At 42.3% G+C, this 14,433-nt stretch overlaps 1 protein-coding gene across 3 annotated transcripts in view; it reads left to right on the top strand.

The window, feature by feature from the left end:
• The first annotated feature begins 502 nt into the window (after window positions 1-502).
• Window positions 503-14,433, top strand: part of tbc1d4 (TBC1 domain family, member 4) — a 66,339-nt gene continuing 52,408 nt past the window's right edge. For 2 of the 3 annotated variants that reach the window (XM_060929541.1, XM_060929539.1), the window contains exon 1: window positions 503-1,748. In XM_060929541.1, coding sequence (XP_060785524.1) covers window positions 1,368-1,748 — 381 coding nt within the window. In that variant the 5' untranslated portion in view covers window positions 503-1,367. The remainder of the gene's footprint in view (window positions 1,749-14,433) is intronic. The other variant, XM_060929540.1, reaches the window with a different exon arrangement.

Here is a 14,433-nt window from a genome sequence, read left to right as displayed (position 1 = left end):
TAGGATTTGATGTTATTTACTTCTTTCTGGGCGGCATGGTGGTGTAGTGGTTAGCGCTGTCGCCTCACAGCAAGAAGGTCCGGGTTCGAGCCCCGTGGCTGGCGAGGGCCTTTCTGTGTGGAGTTTGCATGATGTCTGTGTGGGTTTCCTCTGGGTGCTCTGGTTTCCCCCACAGTCCAAAGACATGCAGGTTAGGTTAACTGGTGACTCTAAATTGACCGTAGGTGTGAATGTGAGTGTGAATGGTTGTCTGTGTCTATGTGTCAGCCCTGTGATGACCTGGCGACTTGTCCAGGGTGTACCCCGCCTTTCGCCCGTAGTCAGCTGGGATAGGCTCCAGCTTGCCAGAACAGGACAAAGCTGCTAGAGATAATGAGATGATTTTTGGTCATGACTCCGCCCCTTCGACGACAGAGCCCTTTTATGGCCACGCCTCTGAAAAACGTCATTAAAACGAATGTATTTTTGAGTTGTTGGAAGCTTCTAGCCTTTCAGTAGCTTAGCTGTTTAAAAATGAATTTGGTTACTGATTCAGGGTTAGGATTGTTTTATAAACGGTATGCAGGAGCTGAGACTGCACATGTGTAGCGCATTCTTCGCTGGTCCCTGGGCTGCGTGCAAAACAGCACACTACCGCAATAAATAGTATTCGGTTCGATAAACAGTCTGATCGAGCTTGATTTGGGACGGGAAGCGTTTGTGAGAAGTGTGCACGGGTTCCGCCCATTCCCTGGTCAGAGCCACGCCTCCTGGAGCTGCAGCCTGGCAGGCAGAGGAGAACGTTGCTACGCTGCTGCTGTCAATAGTAGCGAAAGGAAAGAAGAAGAACAAACAAAGCAAAATATAACGACGCCCAGTATACTAAAGAATAACAAACTAAAGTAGTGCCTACAGAGAAGAGTGTCTGCTGGAGTATACGAGTTGTCAGCGTCGTGTGTTCAGCCTGGAGGAGACTCCACACTGTTTGTGTTGTATTGTGTGTTGTGTTTGCACACACACTTGAGTCGCCACGTTTCAGTGCGATAACTTCACTATTTTCTTCTCCTCGCACTCGTACTGCAGCCCTGCCCTTCATCCTTCAGCATGGACGCGGTTTGTAGGCGTGAAATTAATTCGAGGTGTCTGGAGAAAACCAGAAACGACTTATTTCTGTAGGGGAAAGAAGAAAAAAAAAGTGCAACTCTGTTGTTCCAGCTCCATGCGGGGCCCCTGCTGCTCTGAGCGCCTCAGAACATTTTACATACTTGAGAGAGAGCAGAAAGCTGTTTGAGACGGGACACACACACACACACACACACTCTATGTGATTTGTTGCACAACTGAGATCCAGCTGGTTTAGAGTTTCATTTTGTCTTCGCCGAGTTGAGATGGAGGGAGTGGAGGACAAAGGGAAGAAAGGGAAAGACAGGAGCTTCTCGCTGTGGTATGTGGGCTGCAGCGCGCTGGACCGCCGCACCACGCTGCCCATGCTGCCCTGGCTGGTGGCTGAAATCCGTAGGAAGAGCGAGTCCGGTCCGGCTCAGGCTCGCCAGGTCCAGCTCTCCCTCAGCCCTCCTACGATCCGCTGCGTGCCTGCCAACAGCAGCAGCTCGTCCGTCTTCATATTCGAGCACAAAGCGCAGTGCATCTCGCGCTTCATCCATAACAGTCATGACCTCGCCTACTTCGCCTACCTCATCCGCAGCCAGCCGGACGACCCGGAGTGCGAAATGGCCTGCCATGTGTTCAAGGCGTGCGACCCAGACCAGGTGCGTGCCCCCCCATTACCTATGTTGTCTGGTTTTCTAATTCCCTAATAATCAGAGCTGCCTTGTTCATATAAAAATATGGTCGTTGCACGTGAAAGTGTAGCTTCCACATGGCGCTGCTCGTGATGAAGACAATCAAATATCATCAGCCAAGAGGTTTTCTGATGATTCATTTATCATTCACGCGTCATCAGCACGGACTCTGGAACACACACACACACACACACACACACACACACACACACACACACACACACACACACACTCTTGCAGCTTGCACAGGATTAAATGAAACCTCCAAATGCATTTCAGTGTTTTTCAACATTTTGGGTGTAAATTACTTGCACCAAAAGACTAAGACTATACTAGTGCATCTCAAAAAATTAGAATATTGTGAAAAAGTTCAATATTTTGGGCGGCACGGTGGTGTAGTGGTTAGCGCTGTCGCCTCACAGCAAAAAGGTCCGGGTTCAAGCCCCGTGGCCGGCGAGGGCCTTTCTGTATGGAGTTTGCATGTTCTCCCCGTGTCCGCGTGGGTTTCCTCCGGGTGCTCCGGTTTCCCCCACAGTCCAAAGACATGCAGGGTAGGTTAACTGATGACTCTAAATTGACCGTAGGTGTGAATGGTTGTCTGTGTCTATGTGTCAGCCCTGTGATGACCTGGCGACTTGTCCAGGGTGTAACCCGCCTTTCGCCCGTAGTCAGCTGGGATAGGATCCAGCTTGCCTGCGACCCTGTCGAACAGGATAAAGCAGCTAGAGATAATGAGATGAGTTCAATATTTTCCATCAGTTATTTAAGAAAGTGAAAATGTTATATATTATAGACTCATCTCATTCATCTCATTATCTCTAGCCGCTTTATCCTTCTACAGGGTCGCAGGCAAGCTGGAGCCTATCCCAGCTGACTACGGGCGAAAGGCGGGGTACACCCTGGACAAGTCGCCAGGTCATCGCAGGGCTGACACATAGACAACCATTCACACTCACATTCACACCTACGGTCAATTTATGGCCCTTTTCCACTACCCATTTTCAGCTCACTTCAGCCCGACACGGCTTGCGTTTCGACTACCTCAGAGCAGCACGACTCAGCTCGCTTCAGCCCGACTCAGCACCCAAAACTCGCACGGTTTTGGAGTGGGGCTGAAGCGAGCCAAACCGAGCCGAGTGGGGCTAGGGGTGTGAGGAGACACTCCCCTGTGCACTGATTGGTGAGGAGGAGTGTCCTCACATGCCCACACACGCCCCGCGAGCACGCTGGGATCTGTAAACACCGTAAACCCAGAAGAAGAAGAATTACGAATTACGAGAATTTCTGAAGCCTTATGCGCCTCGCCTCATCTATACGCTCTTGCCAGTATCTGTTGGTGTTGTCGGTGACAACAAGCCACAGCACCAAGACCAGCAACACTAACGACTCCATGTCCTCCATGTTTATTGTTTACTATCCAGGTCGTGAGACTACCGCTTAAAAGGTCACTGATGTCACTGGTTGCGCCGCCTAATGACATCACGTGACGTCCACCCACTTTCGCTAACTCCACCCAATGTGTCCACCCACTTCCAGCCAGCACGGTTCAGCGCGGTTGTAGTCGAAATGCAACTCCAACAGCCCCACTCAGCTCGACTCAGCCCGACTCAGCCGCGTTGGTAGTGGAAAAGTGGCAATAGAGTCACCAGTTAACCTAACCTGCATGTCTTTGGACTGTGGGGGAAACCCACGGGGAGAACATGCAAACTCCACACAGAAAGGCCCTCGCCGGCCACGGGGCTCGAACCCAGACCTTCTTGCTGTGAGGCGACAGCGCTAACCACTACACCACCGTGCCGCCCCAAGCATTTTTCTATTTTAATTTTAATCAGTATGACATACAGTACAAAAACATTTAAAAAAAACCCCATCTCAGAATATTAGAATATTTCATTTCGAGTTTGAGTAAAACAGTATGAACACAGTGTATCTCTTGGTCTAGTTCAGTACACACAACCACAATCATGGGGAAGACTACTGACTTGACTGTTGTCCAGAAGATGATCACTGATGCCCTCCACAAGGAGGGTAAGCCACAGAAGGTCATTCCTGAAAAGGGTGGCTGGAAAAGGTGCACAAGCAACAGGGATGGCCGCAGTCTTGAGAGGATTGTCAAGAAAAGTTCATTCAAGAACTTGGGAGAGCTTCACAAGGAGTGGACTGAGGCTGGTGTCAATGTATCAAGACCCATCACGAACAGACATCTTCAAGAAAGGGGATACAACTTTTGCATTCCTAATATCAAGCTACTCCTGAGCCAGAGACAATGTCAGAAGTGTCTTGTCTGGGCTAAGGAGAGAAAGAAATGGACTGTTGCTCAGTGGTCCAAAGTCCTCTTTTCAGATGAAAGTACATTTTGCATTTAATTTGGAAATCACGGTTCTAAAGTCTGGAGGAAGAGTGGAGAGGCACAGAATCCAAGGTGTTTGAAGCCCAGTGTGAAGTTTCCACAGTCTGTGATGATTTGGGGTGCCATGTCATCTGCTGGTGTTGGTCCACTATATTTTATCAAGTCCAAAGTCAACACAGCCATCTACCAGGAGATTTTAGAGTACTTCATGCTTCCATCTGCTGACGATCTTTTTGGAGATGCTGATTTCCTTTTCCAGCAGGACTTAGCACCTACCCACAGTGCCAAAACTACTACCAAATGGTTTGCTGACCATGATATTACTGTGTTTGATTGGCCAGCCAACTTGCCTGACCTGAACCCCATAGAGAATCTATGGGGTATTGTCAAGAGGAAGATGAGAAACACCTGACCCAAAAATACAGATACGCTGAAGGCCACTATCAAAGCAACCTGGGCTTCAATAACACCTCAGCAGTGCCACAGACTGATCACCTCCATGCCACACCGCATTGATACAGCAATTCATGGTAAAGGAGCCCCAACCAAGTACTGAGTGTATAAATGAATATACTTTTCAGAAGTTGGACATTTCTGTATTGTAAATCCTTTTTTGATTGATCTTAGGGAATATTCTAATAATTTGAGATACTAGATTTCTGATTTTCATGAGCTATAAGCCATAATCATCAAAATTAAAACAAAAAAGGCTTTAAATATTTCACTTTACATGTAATGAATATATGAAAGTTTACCTTTTTGAATTAAATTATGAAAAAAAGGAACTTTTTCATGGTATTCTAATTTTTTGAGATGCACTAGTATATGAGACAGCAAAACTGCTTTAAATGTAACACTAATGCTATTATTAAAACTAAAGTGCTTGGGCACTATTTTTTTTTTTTTTTTTGCTGTTCAAAACCCAATTGAAAAGTAAAGCTTGGGATGGACACACTGACCTTCAAATCATTTTTATCAAGAAGAAGAAGAAATGTGGGCGGTACGGTGGCGCAGTGGCTAGCACTGTTGCCTCACAGCAAGAAGGTTCTGGGTTCGAGCCCAGTAGCAGACAAGGGCCTGTCTGTGTGGAGTCTGCATATTCTCCCCATGTCTGCGTGGCTTTTCCTCCTACAGTTCAAAGGCATGCAGGTTAGGTTAATTGGTGGCTCTAAATTGACCGTGAGTGTGTCAGCCCTGTGATGACCTGGCGACTTGTCCAGGGTGTACCCCGCCTCTCACCCATAGTCAGCTGGGATAGGCTTCAGCTTGCCTACGACCCTGTAGAACAGGATAAGCAGCTACAGATAATGGATGGAAGAAGAAATGCATATTTTGTGAAGGCAGTAACATTCTTTCATAATTTTATCAGTCATTCAAAGTTACTTACAATTCTACAAGATCATATTAAAACAAAACCTGATTGATTTGATTTGCATTGGTGCACTTTAAAAGTATGCTGCTTCTTTTTTGGCTGTCTGTCGATTCAATGATTGTTTGGGAGGTTTAATTTGGACAAGGTCATTTATGGGCCTTAAGGCAAGAACACGCCTTGCACAGTGGTAAGGCATACGGTGTCGTGCCACAAAATCTGATACCAAAAGGTTCACAAGAGTTCAGACTTTGTTGATAAGGAGGCTGCCCTAGTTGGTCGATACCATCCATTGGCTGTCATACTGGTTCCTCTACAAGCCACCGAGGTGGCTGTACCATGGATCCTATTGGATTCATTTGCCACAGATACCAGCAAATGCTCTGCCGCCAAAAGTGTATATTATATACACCGATCGGCCATAAAATTAAAAGCACTGACAAACTGCTGAAAAAGTTAATGCTGACACTTTTGTTTTAGCCAACAGTAACTTTTTCATCAGTTTGTGCTACAGTAGCTCTTCTGTGGGAGTGGACCCATGTGAATCAATGAGCCTTCGACACCCATGACCCTGTCACCAGTTCACCAGTTGTCCTTCCTTGGAACACTTTTGGTAGGTACAAAACCACTGCATACCGGGAACACCCCACAAGATGTGCCATTTTGGAGATGCTCAGAACCAGTCATCTAGCCATCACAATTGGGCCCTTGTCAAAATCACTCAGATCTTTATGCTTGCCCATTTTTCCTGCTCCCAGCACATTGATTTCGAGAACTGACTGTTCTCTTGCTGCCCTATATATCCCACTCCTTGACAGGTGTCACTGATTGTAATGAGATAATCAAATGTTATTCACTTCACTCATCAGTGATTTTAATGTTATGGTTGATTTGGTGTGTGTGTGTGTGTGTGTGTGTGTGCATAATAGGCATGGAATGAACAAGTTGGTGACATTTTGCAACATCAATCTTTTTCCATTCTTCAACAATGACCTCTTTTAGTGACTGGATGCTGGATGGAGAGTGATGCTCAACTTATCTCTTCAGAATTCCCCCATAGGTGTTCGATTGGGTTCAGATCAGGAGACATACTTGGCCACTGAATCACTTTCACCCTGTTCTTCTTCAGAAATCCAACAGTGGCCTTAGATGTGTGTTTAGGATCATTGTCATGTTGGAAAAGTACACGACGACCAAGGGCACGGAGTGATGGTAGCATCTCCTCTTTCAGTATAGAGCAATACGTCTGTGAATTCATGATGCCATCAATGAAATGCAGCTCCCCGACACCAGCAGCACTCATGCAGCCCCACATAAGGACACTGCCACCACCATGTTTCACTGTAGGCACCATGCATATTTATTTGTATTCCTCACCTTTGCGACGCCATACAGTTTTGAAGCCATCAGTTCTAAAAACATTTATCTTGGTCTCATCACTCCAGAGTATAGAGTCCCAGTAGTCTTCATCTTTGTCAGCATGGGCCCTGGCAAACTCTAGGCAGGTTTTTAAAAAACCCTTTAAAAATCCCGTATTGTGTCACGGGAAATAGTCACCCCAGTTTGGCTTTCTTCTACTTTAGATAACTGCAGTGAACTTGCATGCCGATTTTCTTCAACCCTTCTCATCAGAAGATGCTCCTGTCGAGGTGTTAACTTCCGTGGACGATCTGGATGTCTCTGTGAGATGGTTGCAGTTCCATCTTTCTTAAATTTTTGTACCACTTTTGCTACAGTATTCTGACTGATAAGTAAAGTTTTGCTGATCTTCTTGTAGCCTTCACCTTTGTGGTGTAAAGAAGTTATTTTCTTTGGGGAATTCTGAAGAGACAAGTTGAGCATCACTCTCCATCCAGCATCCAGTTACTAAAAGAGATCATTGTTGAAGAATGGAAAAAGATTGATGTTGCAAAATGTCACCAACTTGTTCATTCCATGCCTAGAAGACTTGGTGCTGTCATTACAAATCATGGAGGCTATACAAATTACTAGATGTAGTAGTTTTTGTTGTGGAGTGTACTCATTTTTGCACCACCCTAATTTGAGTAAAATTGAAAAATGTGTAATCTAAGTTTATATTATTAACCTTACTTTCACGTTATAAGTTAAACAGATGTTATATTAAACTTTGTCTTTTCAACATTTTGGAAATTGTTTGTGTTCACTGAGATATTGTTTAACATGCTACTTTTCAAAGGTGTACTCATTTACGCTGAGCTGTGTGTGTGTGTGTGTGTGTGTATATATATATATATATGAGTGATTCCACGCTTATGGGTACTGAAATGGGGACATGAACTTATTTTTAAAAATTCACCTAAAACCATTTTTCTTTTTTTTACCATCAGGTCACAAAACATGTAATCTTTAATGAATGATATGTTAAAAGATAACTTTAATTTTCTGAGATGTAATAAAAACATATTTATATGCCAAAGTCAGAACGTAACAGAAGTGTTGTGGACATATATATTCTCAATTTTAACAATGTAGAATTACTTTTTGAAACATAGGAAGGTGATGTTTTAGCAAATATAATTAATAAACATGTGTAGTAGAATAAACATACACATTCTTTCAATAAGATTAACATGGTATATAGCTAGATTGTAATTAATTTGTAACAGACGCGAGATGGACAATCGTAACAGAAGTAATGTAACAGACATCATTTTGGAACTCATAGGCTTGACTTTGGCATATAAATATGTTTTTATTACATCTCAGAAAATTAAAGTTATCTTTTATCATATCATTCATTAAAGATTACATGTTTTGTGACCTGATGGTAAAAAAAGAAATGGTTTTAGGTGAATAAGTTCATGTCCCCATTTCAGTACCCATAAGCGTGGAATCACTCATATATATATATATATATATATATATATATATATATATATATATATATATATATATATATATATATATAAACACTGTAAAACAACCATTTCTAAAAGCTGAAAGTTTCTTAGTGAAATGAGTGTGTTTTCTGAGAAAAGCCTTGGTATGCCTCGTTTGACTAGCAGTGTGAAAAACAAACTGGCACTGTTGAGCTGGATGGCCTCCTGACAGTTTAATGATGAACACGAAAATCTATTGTGTTATGTGGCTGTTATCTCTAGATATGAGCAGGTGTTCATCTCCAGAGAAATTTATTATATGCCTGCAACCTGTTATATCATCAACTGTTGTATTGATTGTTGCTAGTCCGAGCTAGGCTCACTTGTAGTCTAACTGTGGTGTGAAACAGGAGTGCGAGTGTGTGCAGGGCATGCATACGGTACATGTCAATCTCCAGATTGTATTGTTCTTAATTGAAGAACACGACACTGCCAATATCCTTCATGTTTTTTCCATTGATGTTGCATTCTTAAACAGTGACCTTTCTGGAAGTAACTGCAAAATATGTCACAAGCAATGCAACATTTAACTCTCAACATTCAAATGACTGAAACCATATATGAAAACTACTGGTGATTCCTCAGATCAGGTCATTTGAAAGATTTTTTTATTTATTTATTTATTTTTTTTACTCTCATGATTTTATTGCCAGGCGGCACGGTGGTGTAGTGGTTAGCGCTGTCGCCTCACAGCAAGAAGGTCCGGGTTCGAGCCCCGTGGCCGGCGAGGGCCTTTCTGTGTGGAGTTTGCATGTTCCCCCCCGTGTCCGCGTGGGTTTCCTCCGGGTGCTCCGGTTTCCCCCACAGTCCAAAGACATGCAGGTTAGGTTAACTGGTGACTCTAAATTGACCGTAGGTGTGAATGTGAGTGTGAATGGTTGTCTGTGTCTATGTGTCAGCCCTGTGGTGACCTGGCGACTTGTCCAGGGTGTACCCCGCCTTTCGCCCGTAGTCAGCTGGGATAGGCTCCAGCTTGCCTGCGACCCTGTAGAACAGGATAAAGCGGCTAGAGATAATGAGATGAGATGAGATTTTATTGCCAGTTTCGTCATTAAGCTGGTCATGTACATAGAGAACCCTGACCTTCTGAAAAGCGAGGGTGCACTGAACCACATGGTTCCAAATAAACACGGTGTCTGTCTTTGTATGAATGAAGTCTTTTCGTGGTTGAATATGAGCCAGGAGGATTTGTTCTTGGAAAAGAGTGTCATGTTAGTGCATGCAGCAGTCAAGAACACCATACAAGCAACTCATGATCATGTTGTTCAAGAAAAACTGGCTGGATAGGACTGTGCCAGACAGACAGTGAGGAATTTCCCTGTTCTTAGCTACTACTGTACATGTAGCCATACAGAAGCTGCTTTTTTAAACTCCTCTGCAAAACCCTTTAAACATCAAGAACACCTTCAAAGTGCTACAGCTGAGATCGTCTCATTTAACCTTGGTCTCAAGAAATCTGTTGGTTCTGATCGAAAGAACAAAACAACAAAAATGATGATCTCTCCAACCTCTCAGCAGCACAGATATGAGCTGGCAAGCAACATCTCAGCTTTCATTTATGCAATGCGAAGAGACTGGGATGATATTTTATAAGCTGAAGGAGTAAGCAGTGCTTGGCCAGTATCTGAAGTGTCTCAAGTTTGATAGCTGTGTTCTGGTCCTCCTTTTCTTGATTCATGTAAGATGAGCCAGAGTTCACCAGTTGAGCAAACTCAGTCATGCTTAATTCTGACATGAAGGATGAAGTCTTGGAGCTTAATTAAGAACTGAGGATTGAGACTTTCCATCAGGTTTCTGTGAAAAGTCATTGAGTGTTCTTAGCTATGGTTTATTGTGTGTGTTTGTTTTTATATACTACCGAGGACCAAATGTCCCCACAAGGATAGTAAAATCTGGCAATTTTGACCTTGTGGGGACATTTGGATGGTCCCCACAAGGAAATTGCTGTGGGTTATTTATTTATTTATTTATTTATTTTAAACAAAAATGGGGGGGGGGGGGAGCCAAAAAGTTCCCTTTTCATCACTGAGGTTAGGTTTAGGTGCAGGCACAGCATTAATTAACTACAATATTAACTGTCAATGAAAGGTCCTCACGAGGATAGTGAGACAAATGTGTGGGTGTGTGTTGTACAGTACCAGTCAAAGGTTTGGACACAACTTCTAATTCAGTGGTTTTCCTTGGAAGGAGAATGTTGAGGATGGTTTTCCTTTATTTTTATTAATTAAAAGACACTTCATACCTTAAAGCTAGACGGCCTTTCGATTTCATAAAATCTGTGAAATGTAGTTCCCTTTGAAATTTGGTCATTGTGATATATGTTTATTTCTGTAATATCTCAAAAAAAAAAAACCCAGGCCATTCTATGGCTAGGAAGTTATTTAATTTGAGGGGATTCCTTCACAAATAATGTGCATGAAATCGCTCGCTTCGCACAGTCAAGCAGACAGAGGAAGTTCGTGTGCACATGTACTGGTTTACCTTCTTCTTTTGGGTTTTACTGCAGCGGCATCCACAGTGTTGGATTACTGCCATCTACAGGTTTTTATTTTTTTTACTCTCATGATTTTATTGCCCGGGCGGCACGGTGGTGTAGTGGTTAGCGCTGTCGCCTCACAGCAAGAAGGTCCGGGTTCGAGCCCCGTGGCCGGCGAGGGCCTTTCTGTGCGGAGTTTGCATGTTCTCCCCGTGTCTGCGTGGGTTTCCTCCGGGTGCTCCGGTTTCCCCCACAGTCCAAAGACATGCAGGTTAGGTTAACTGGTGACTCTAAATTGGCCGTAGGTGTGAATGTGAGTGTGAATGGTTGTCTGTGTCTATGTGTCAGCTCTGTGATGACCTGGCGACTTGTCCAGGGTGTATCCCGCCTTTCACCCGTAGTCAGCTGGGATAGGCTCCAGCTTGCCTGCGACCCTGTAGAAGGATAAAGCGGCTAGAGATAATGAGATGAGATGAGATGAGATTTTATTGCCAGTTTCGTCATTAAGCTGGTCATGTACATAGAGAACCCTGACCTTCTGAAAAGCGAGGGTGCGCTGAACCACATGGTTCAGCGCACTGATGGTTACATCATTCTGTTGCTAAACGAACAGCTGATCACACGGAGGTACTCGCTGACCACCGATATTTATTAGTTTGGTCCTGCGTTTCCTTTCCTTCGCTACATAACGTCTTTTCTTCTCGCTTTCCATTACTGTAGTCGGTCTTTCACATTTCATTCACACACTCATGTCCTCCATTTTCCTCTCCTGTTTCAAATTTGTATCCCACAATGCCTTGTGCCCATCACATGATGCATGACGTAGTATCTTGAATGGGGTCATGGTGAAGCAGGCAAAAATAGCAGAGAATTTAGGGCCATGTGGGCCTAAATTCATTAATTGCTCTATTAAAAAAAACTAATAAAATTGGAAGTCTGTGATTTTGAATTCAGTAGCTTTCGGTCCACTAAACAAAAATGATTGGGTTTTAAGGAAAATTCTTTTTATGACCTACACTTGGAAAAATCTGAAAGGCAGTCTCCCTTTTAAAGTAATGTCATTTCTTTTTACTTAGTTGAATGGTTCTTGACATAATATGGATTACCGCAGTTGTGGAATAGTACTAGTTACTGTATATTTATTATTTATTCTTTACTGTTTGATCTCAAACACATTCTGTGTCCGAAATCACTCACTCATTCACTATTCACTATATAGGGAATTACTATATAGAGGACTATATCGTGAGCTCATTGGTAAAATGAAAACACACTTTCGGACTCTACTCCGCTGCGACGTTATTTACGTCATTACTGTCGCACAATTAAAACGTGCCACATCAGTCGGCTGGTGGGTTTTCAAAATAATAAATACATGCATGTATTTTTGTGATAAATACATATTATACTGGGCGGATTTCCCACATTAATAAATATAAAGCACTTTGTGTCTGCTGCGTCTTTCAGTTCTTTTAAATCAAGGCTGAATACTTTTTCTTCTTTGCCGCTGCCTTTTATTAAATCAACTTTTATTCTTGTATTTTATCTGTCTTATTCTATTTTAGCTTTTTTTATTCTCTTACTATTTTTAATTGTACTTGAATGTCAGTTTATAATGTTTCTTCCTCTGTCCATTCACACCAACATTTTTTTTTCAGTGCAACCGCAATGCATGATGGTATATATTGTTTGGTTTGTGACCATTGGTTGTACACTACTTTTTCACAGTGCATTGTGGGATACTTTGAGTGCACTATATAGGGTGTAATAATTCTCACTATACATTCTAATTCACTATATAGTCCACTGTATAGTGAGTAGTGAGTGATTTCGGATACAGGGATTAAGAAGGCAAGAAATTGCACTAATTAACTTTTGACGAGGCACCTGTTAATTGAAAAGCATTCCAGGTGACTCCCTCATGAAACTGGTTAAGATCATGCCAATAGTGTACAAAGCGTCATCAAGGTAAACGCTGGCTACTTTAAAGAATCTAAAATATGAAACACCATTTTTTTAAACACTTTTTTTTGTTTACCACATAACACATGGAACATTATATGAAATTATTTAATAGTTTTGATGTCTTCAGTATTGTTCTAGTGTAGAAAATCATCAGAATACAGAAACCCACACACACACCTAGCTTTTCTGACCTTTTGCTGAACAACAGGTTTGATCTGTCCATTCATATTTTAGGTGTTCAAGGCCAGTGGTTTTGTTCAGTAGTCAGGTTCTTTGAAATGCTGGTTACAGACATGTACTGACTCTTAAAATGCTCACCCTCATCCCAGCGAATAGCACAGTTCTTTCTCACAAGCATGTTGGTGGGGAATGCGGAAAAGCTTGAGGGATGTTTGAATTTGTGTATTTATAGATGTTGCAATGATCGTAATCTGTATTTACTGCTGTTGTTCTCGATCCCACCAGATGTTGGGTTCAATCAATCAATCAATCAATCAATCAATCAATCAATTAATTAATTAATTCTTCTGCGTTTGTAACACAGAAATGTGAAAAAGGTCTTTTGGGTATCTTTTTTTTTTTAAATACACATTTTTTTTGTTGCTATTCTACTGGTGGGTTTAAAGGAAGAGCAAACATAAGGTGGTTTAGTAAGGTGTTCCTTCTGACAGTCTTATCAAGTCCTGCAATGACAGTCACCATTCTTACTCTTCTGTTCTTCCTTACATATTTCACTAAAGCTCAAGCATTACAGTCATTGAATGTGCACTTCTAAGTACAGTTTCCGTCCCTATTTACTGATTAGCTTTCCCTTAGATGTTAATGGAAATGTTACTTCAGGACCCGTTCACTACTGGTTTGTCTTCAATGATCAGGTCACAAGAGGACAGCTGAGATGCATAGCTGTTCACACTTGGCATTGTGAATGCATCTCTTGTGACCGCTTGTGTTCAGATTTCATACATTGTTTCTACTGGAGTAAATTTCATACTCTTCAGTTGCCTTGTCTGCTAATAAAACTAATAAATGAATGGCAGATAAGATGATGCAAGAAGCAGCTCTGGGTGTGCATTAGAAGTGCAACGGACAGTTATTGTTAGTGGTTGGTGGAAAGTTATTAGCGGATCTCTTCATGCGTGCAAAGCATGCACGAAGTGGCGCCCCATACTAAATAAATGTGTCTAGCTGATTTTTGATTGCTTGAGCGTATGACATCCATATGTACGAATGTGTACCACCACACGGAACCAGATCAAAAGTGCATGCTAACATATGCCATAAACACTTGACCATCGGACAACGAAATTTGTATCTTTATTTGCATAAGATAGATGGGTTTTTATCCAGTGCTTATTTTTAATTTGCTTTAAAAAAAGGGGGGGGGGCAAGTCTTCAGCAGAAAGGCCAAAATTATGAAATTATTAAGATTGCCTTAACTTGTCAGCTCAGTGATGTTGCTAAAGTATGGAATCCAAGGCAAAATGTACTGAAAAACCATATATTTAAAAATCATCACTCCAATTATAGCAATGTCGCTTGAGAGAAATCTTAGTTTGAATTTTAAGAAATGAAAGTTCTTAAGTTCAGGTTTT

This window comes from Neoarius graeffei, chromosome 9, assembly GCF_027579695.1.
Source record: "Neoarius graeffei isolate fNeoGra1 chromosome 9, fNeoGra1.pri, whole genome shotgun sequence".
NCBI classification, from domain to species: Eukaryota; Metazoa; Chordata; class Actinopteri; order Siluriformes; family Ariidae; genus Neoarius; species Neoarius graeffei.
This window is presented reverse-complemented; position numbering and strand designations above follow the sequence as displayed.